This window comes from Acipenser ruthenus, chromosome 3 (assembly GCF_902713425.1).
Source record: "Acipenser ruthenus chromosome 3, fAciRut3.2 maternal haplotype, whole genome shotgun sequence".
NCBI classification, from domain to species: domain Eukaryota; kingdom Metazoa; phylum Chordata; class Actinopteri; order Acipenseriformes; family Acipenseridae; genus Acipenser; species Acipenser ruthenus.
In genome coordinates this window covers 22,773,606-22,781,595 of record NC_081191.1, presented here as the reverse complement: position 1 = coordinate 22,781,595, position 7,990 = coordinate 22,773,606, and the positions used below count along the sequence as shown (strand labels likewise).

Below are 7,990 nucleotides of genomic sequence, written 5' to 3'. Positions count from 1 at the left end.
AATGGCAAATGTCATCTAGATTTTATAATATTCAACTTGAAAGTTCAGCAGTCTAAATGTGAAACTCACGTAGAGGAACTCAGTCATAGCAGCGTGTGTTCTGTTACTTTAAAAACGAACCCGTTTAACCCTAGTGTGAAGTATCACGTACACATCGTCAGTGTCACAGTTTACAGGGCAATACAGCGTGAAAAACGAATCATACATAAGGCCCACCTATAACTCACAGAGAGGCAGTACACAATTCAGTACATTGCCCCAAAACAGCTGATGAGCTTTCTGTCAGTACCCTGACACTTCCATGTGAATATTTTCATCACACGTCATTTGTGACAAACGTGCTTAGCTCAGTACGATTTCCTAGTTGGTTCCAGCCCACCAGTGTTGTAAGGGGAGTGAGAGAGACTAACTGGGCAAAAAAACAGAGAAACTATTTTCTAGCTCTCCAAAGTCTGCGAGTAAAGTCCTAGTGTGTTCAATCACATGGTATTTTAAGAATGCTCCAAAGATGGCGGTAGCAAAAGCAGTATTAACAAGCAGAGTGCAAAAAAGTGGGTTTCTGGAAGTTTTAGTCCGCGATCGGTGGCACAAAGTTTTGGCAAACTTAAGTGAAGAAACCCTCACTTTGAGCTGCGAGGATCTTGGGGAGAATGTCAACTTTAACGGCATCGCCAATGGATCTTATGGGAGCAACTCCTCCGGTCACCCTCATCCTACAAATAGTCCCAAAACTACAGTGCGGACTGCTTTCACTGATTTGCCGGAGCAAGTGCCAGAAGCGATCGCTAACAAGAAAAGATGCGTGAAGGTCGTGAAGCAGGAGATCGGAGGGCTGGGGATCAGCATCAAAGGGGGGAAGGAGAACAAGATGCCGATTCTGATCAGCAAGATTTTCAAAAGTCTAGCTGCAGATCAGACCCAGGCTCTCTACGTAGGGGATGCGATCCTGTCTGTGAACGGAGTTAACCTGAGGGACGCCACTCACGATGAAGCAGTTCAAGCGCTGAAAAGGGCTGGGAAAGAGGTGACACTAGAAGGCAAGTTAAATTAAGAAATAAACTATATATATAAGAAAACGCTGAGCACGGCATACATAAGCTAAACTGTTTTTGAGTTTAAAAAACAAATCCGTGCCATCATAATAAACGTAGGCTATCCAAAGCTGCAATTCAAACATTAGCAATAGTGACAACATTTAGTAAACTGAACAGAGAATTGTTACTGTAAGGCATGAGTAACTAGCACGTTTGTAACCCAATATCTTTAACGTTAAGGTATTGGTAGCCCATACGGATGACTTGTCATTTATTTCTATCTACCTGTTTCTAGTGTTTTTTAATACATCATGTGACAGATTATGCCACTTTGAATTGACAGGTATATTTACCAGCAGTACAACCTGTCAGGGAAGACAGGTTAGTAATACAGCACACAGATATTTGAAAAATACAGTGTTACATTTGTGTTTCTGCTGAACACGTTGATATGGTTTTCAGGCGACGCAATGTGTATGAATCAATTTGATTGATCAGTGGGCACAGTATGCCCAGCTAATAGTATACAGAAGTGCATGCTGAAATCCTTTCAATATGGGATGTTTCTCAAACGTATCTGTTTCTTGTAAACTACAGCATGTGTGTGTTAATTTGGAGATCCAGTGGTACAGCTAGTGAATGAAAACGTCCCCTTTCAGGTCTACAATTTATATAAACAGCACTATACCAGCGTGGAGCAGAAAATGCATTTAAAACTAAATCGAATATATTTTAATTAGGTGGTAGCAGTGTTAAAGTATATTCTTATTGTGGGTTTAAGTTAGCATAATGACAGACCCCTACATAGAAGAGTAACATGTTTTTCTTTTAAATCAATACACAAATGAACCAGGTTGATACTCTGTATGGTTTGTAGGTACATGATATGTAAAATGCAGATTCCAGATTCCAGTGTTCACATTCAAATGGAACAGCCTTGGGTGTACAGGAAGCCAATTATTTGAATTTACCTGCATTGTAACAGCATTCAGCAAGCAGCCTCTCAGAGTTTAAAAGAAAGGAGAAGCAATCCAAACACATGGTTCTCTAAACTCTAGTCACTGGACAAGAACCCTGTTAGCTAGACACAGGGTTGTCTGATAGAAACTGTCATTAATCATTCTATTCATGGAGGAATATTTATAGATGTTGGTAAAGAGCAGTTTAAACATGTTAGTTCTGGACTCCCTGGTTAATAAGATAAGACAAGCTACATCCCTTTTTACTGCCCAGGGCAGTTCCATGGGTTTAAGTGATGTTATCAACTTTTTTTTTTTTTTTTAATCTTTTTTTTTTGCTGCGATTTTGTGTTCTGAGCGGTTTTATTGTGTTTTCTTGTATTTCCCCCTCCTTATTAGAAAAATTCCCACTGTTTAGATTTTCCTCATTTCAGAAAAAACTACAGGCTAGGTGGTGAAGCCTGTATTATTTATTGGATGCCTTTCTGCAGTAAAATCAGGAACCATGCCTGCCATTTAGCATTTTACAGTATATCTGAATTTAGTATAAAGCTAGGTATACAGGCGAAAAAACAACAAACCCCAGTGATTGTATTACACAAAACGCTACTTCTCATATATCTCTTCTGGTTTTGTTGGTTGGTTATTAGCTCAAGTACTTGAGAAGAGGGAAACATTAGCACACATCCAGCTAGAACAACTGAAAATATGTGTATTCAAGGTTGCACTTTTGATGTTGTTACAGCAGTTCCTAATGAAACATCAGGCATGAGGCATGGCCCAGTTAAAACAAACAAACAAACAAAAAAGTGAGTGCTTGAAAGTGTGGCAGGCATTTCAATTTAAAACAAAAAAAAACATTTATAAGCACTTCTAGTGCAATGCAGTCACATACAGTACCTCTAAACTTATGGTCATTTTCTTATCCAAGTAAGCATGTCTCTTCCATGGTTACCCATTTAAGATTTGAATCCCAAATTAGAATGGTTAAAACAATGACAATCGCCGTTGCCAGGCAACCAGTGTGTCCTGTGTTTCCTCATATTGAGTTTTAACCAAATCTTTATTATTTGCCTGTAATGTTACATTTAACCACCTGGGGGCTCTCTTCAATGGGACATACTGTGGTGTGTGAACAGGATGTTCCCATGGGAATGGTAACTCCCTGCCTGCCTGAGCTTTCCCATCCAGCGAAGGCCCCATATTTGCTCACTTGGGGTTGCTTTCTTTTTGGGTATCTTTGAGGAGAGCATTACACCTCTTCCCCCATTGAACTCAACATGTCAGGCATACATTAAGCTGCACACTGGGTATTTTGTAGCATAATTATGTTTTGTAAGACCTAAGAAAAACATGTTTATGTAACATTTAAACATTAAAGCTGTGCAGTCATTTTTAGCCTTATCATTATATAAAACAATTACCATAGTCATCTTATTCATATCCTGCTTAATTATTATAATCCAGGATAAAAGTAGTATAGAATACACATGGTTATTAAGAGGGTGGCTGAGGGTTTTGGTTCTCATATCTGTCTGACATATTTCTCAGTAATCTATGGCATATTCACAGCTAAATACTACCACTGAGCTGCGAGACTATAGTCACTAATGAGAACAAAGAGTGAGACTTTGCCTGGAAGGTCAAAACACTTTAGATATTAACACCTCAGGATTAGTAACATTAGCTACTGGTCTTGTTAGTAAAGTTTGGTTTGACGTCCAGTTACATTTTGGATGCAGAGAGAGAAAGCAAGGAAATAGACTCTTTTATTACGAAAACAGATGAAAACAGAACTAAGTATGCCACCATGACCTTTAATGAAAGTACAAAAAATCACAAAAATTCCTAGCGGATTCATGTTTGAAGAGCCTGGACACCTCTTATGCCCAGCTGCTTCCCTGCAGAAGTACTTATTAAAACTTCCAGAAAATCTGCCTGCCTTTTATCTTCACCACAACAAAGCACAATAGAACTGAAACACAACTAAGCAAGGTTTTTTTTTTATAGTTATTTAAAGTCAGAAAAATGAACTGAAACACATCTAAGCAAGGTTTTTATAGCCTTTATTTAAAAAAAAAGAAAGAATTTCATTTACTGAAACAAAAAAATAAAAAAATCTCACCTGAATATTATTATTAGTTCATTGAGACTATTTTCTGTTGTGGAAGGCTATACCTCAGAATGTTAATAAATCTTTTGAAATTATATAGCTGTCTCATTTCTTGTTTATAAATCTGTTTTATAAAAGCAACAAGGCACTTGAGGACATGGGTTGTGCTGGATATTGCTTTTCTTGGTTGGTCACAGGCACTCGACTGCGTCTCGTGACTAACAACGCACCAAGAAGTAACACTATCCAGCACAACCCATGCCCTCTTGTGCCTTATTGCTCAAATGACTAACGGCTTCCTTTATTTGTTTTTTTCACATCGGCATTACAAATAAAATAATTAGCTTCATAACCACCCTGAGCACTCTGTTTGTAGTTTCTGTTTGCCTATGTATACTTATACAGTTAAACACAACTGGAATTCAGTGCTATTATTTACTAATGCACTTGTCATTAAATATTGATCTCAGAGTTTATTGAAGCCTGGTGATGAGAGCAGGTAAAGTGAAGCAATCACGCTGATGATTAAGTGATAGTCTGGACTCCACGATCAGTAATTATTGTGTGATTTAAAGAATAATAAAGGATTACTAGTTCTTGAGTAAACTGTTTACTTTGTTTGGTAGCTAACTGATCTGCACCTATTCATTTAATAATGCTTTTTGGTTTATTGGTAGTACTGCTTAATGTGCCACAAAAGCCTTGTGCGAGTCTGCAAACTCCACAGAGCACTCAGTAAATGCAGTATTATAAAGGTTAAGAAAAAAACAACAAAGGCCAGGAAATAACAGGCTCAGCTGAGCAGTTTGTTACTTTCCTTTACTTTCTCCACTATATCAACAGAAGTAAAACGAATTATCAGAAAACCTGTAGTATGGGGAATAGATTGACACATGCGTAGTACCATTGGCAACAGCCGGATAGGAATCGAGATATATATACAGTATATATATATATATAAAACCAACGTCACACTTCAGAACAATATTACCTGCAACATCGGAACAAAAATGAACGTGAGAAACCCCATTGACACATGCGTATAAAAAGGACAGTATTTTTAATAACATAGTAACAACCAATAATAATAATAAGCAGTGGTATTGAACAGTCCAGTCAGAGAGGGATGATTAGCTGATTCACGTTTGACAGTGTTTAAGACAAGCGATCTAAGAGGAGTTGGAGAGCGTACTCAGCGGAGTGACTGAGAGTAAGTTAAGTATGTAATAAATATCAAGATTTTAATAATTTGTTTATATATCTCATTAAATATTTTATATAGTCATGTCGTGAATAGAAATACATTTTAAAATGCGTTTTTAAAATGTATGCCTATTTTCTGAAACCGGACTTCCTGTGTAGTTTTTATGAATGAGATTAATGAGAATGAAATGAGTGAGTGAGTGAATGATGCTACACAGGTAGGCGGGTCATCCGCAAATTGCCCAGTTTCGGGGTTTGCCCATTATATATATATATATATATATATATATATATATATATATATATATATATATATATATATATGAATCAATGATTGGAAATCCTGGCCTATGATTGGTTAAAACCTCATCATAGGAAAAATAGATTGAACTCTTGCCCTAACATCCTTACGTCACTGGTCAGTAGTCTCGGTCTGTCATGTGACTGATTCACATCACTGTCAGTCCCGCCCCTTTTCAAAGGAACGCATTTCTCCCCTGCACTCTTCACAAGAGAAAATGGCTGAACAGCGATTCTGTGAGTTAACAGAAAATGAATTACAAAACATACTACAAAAGAAAGATGCTCCAAACACTAAAATGGTGATTAAAATGTCACTGCCACTGTTTTCTGACTTTCTGAAATTCAAACAACTCGATGATATAAACAAGTATGACGGATTATGCAGCAGTCAGCAAACCAGACGGGGACTTAGAAAAACTTTGCTAACTATACAGTATGAACTTCAAAAACAATTTCTGTTATTTATGTATTTACTTATGCTGTATCAGCTATATTTAAACAAAATATATAAAGTTGTATTTACTATCCAACCTTGACTCACTTATTTTCTTGACTGATTCATATATTAAATATGTACTGCAGACTCAGCCATAGTGGAAAATTAAATGCCCCTCGGGAAGACTATTGTTACCTCCAGGGTGCAAGCCTGCGGCTTCAGGCATTATAGCCCCTTGTCGGTAACAATAGTCTTCCCTCAGGTCAATCATTTTCTACTATAGCCCTCCTCTCCAGTCCATATTTAATATAAAAATAAACACAACTAGAATATATATAGTATGAGTTTTAATCTTTACATTTTCTATTGATCAAATAATCATCCGATCTACACATGATCAATAAATGACACTTGTTTGCTAGTGATATGAAATTGTATTGAAAGATAATTACAAGTGATATAAAGTACATCCTAAGATGGGGCGTGATTCAAAAAAGCTTGAGAACCCTTGCTGTAGTGCGTGGTTGTCATTTTGGAGAGCAGCAGCAGTGAGAATGGGTGCTTTGTGTGCAGTTTGAGTATGACACTAAGGCAACCATGACACTTGTCTTGCTGCAGGTTTCATAGAAAAAACTTCTAAAATGCACCGTTTGCCAACAGTTATTAAAAATGTCTTCCAAATCTTCTTTATTTCTTAGCAGACGCCCTTACAGTACAAGTAATAATACAATAAGAGCAAGATAAATACAATGACTTTGGTTCAAGCAAGTACAAGTGTGACAAAATACAATTCTTGGACCTCCTTTGGTAATAATCACTATTAAAAGTACCTTCTGCCATTTTTCAACATTTCTTTTTCGCACACCGTTTTTTGATACCGCTGTCAGGTAGACTATATTAATCAATCAAACATTTTTCTGATCAATTCATTAATTGATTTCAACCTCTCTCTCTATATATAGCATTAAATGTGGCAGAAATAACCCCATGAACATAAAGTTTAAAAAGTTGTTAAGGCCAGGTAGAACTTTTATGTGTTCTTCAGTAAGTTGTGACAGCTGGTAAGATGCATTTTGTACCAGCTGCCCCCCTAAAAGCAGGTACTCCCATTTAGATATCAGGTTTGATCATTAGTCAAGTAGCTGGTCAGGTGATGACATTGTTGTTGTTGTTGTTGGTTGTTTGGGAATCATGGCTTCTAATGATGTCAGATGGTGGCAGATGAAGATTTTTGAGTGGAATCCAACCTGCCAGAGCTGTTCAAAGGCTGGAATGTGGGGATACTGTTGCTGGTCAATTCGGTGTGAAGCATTCTGTTTCCAGATAGTGGATACGTTATCAGCCGTGTTTGTACAGTAAACATCCTGGGCAAGGTTGTGAGAGGTCATCCACTACAGTCACTCTGGGAGGACCAAACACTGCTGCACAGTCACCATTTATAAAACACAGATTGTAAATAATCCATTATTATTTTGTCTTCATTTCGTTTTTTTTTTTTTTTTATCTAAATCTTAGTGTACTGTAGCTGGCACAGAACAGGCACTGACTTTAAAGAAATAAATAACTTCATGCTATATTTTTTTATTATGCTGTACAAAACAACCTTGCATAACAAATTTGACAAAGATACATAACAAGTTTGACATAACTGGCTTGAAGATAGCAGCTTGTTTTCTGTGCTCTTTTTCCTTCTTTTGGTAAAAAACAAAACCCTTTTAGTTGTAAGAACAGATGGAATACCTAATAAGCTGTTTTTTGCAGATTTCTGGGAACATTGCTTTTACTGTAAATTATTATCCAGGTTTTTCTAATAAGTAAACGGACACAGTGAGAGCCCGAGTAGGTTAAAGTAATGTTCATTATATTAGATCTAGAGGAAAGGTGATTAATATAGTAACCGGTAGTTACATTTTAAAGATCTGATTTACATTTTTTGAAGGCA

At 36.9% G+C, this 7,990-nt stretch overlaps 1 protein-coding gene across 1 annotated transcript in view; it reads left to right on the top strand.

Annotated features, from left to right (window-relative positions):
* The first annotated feature begins 252 nt into the window (after positions 1 to 252).
* Positions 253 to 7,990, top strand: part of LOC117435603 (beta-1-syntrophin-like) — a 62,392-nt gene continuing 54,654 nt past the window's right edge. Inside the window, exon 1 of the mRNA XM_034058926.3 lies at positions 253 to 1,037. Within this exon, the coding sequence (XP_033914817.3) occupies positions 509 to 1,037 (529 nt within the window). The 5' untranslated portion in view covers positions 253 to 508. The remainder of the gene's footprint in view (positions 1,038 to 7,990) is intronic.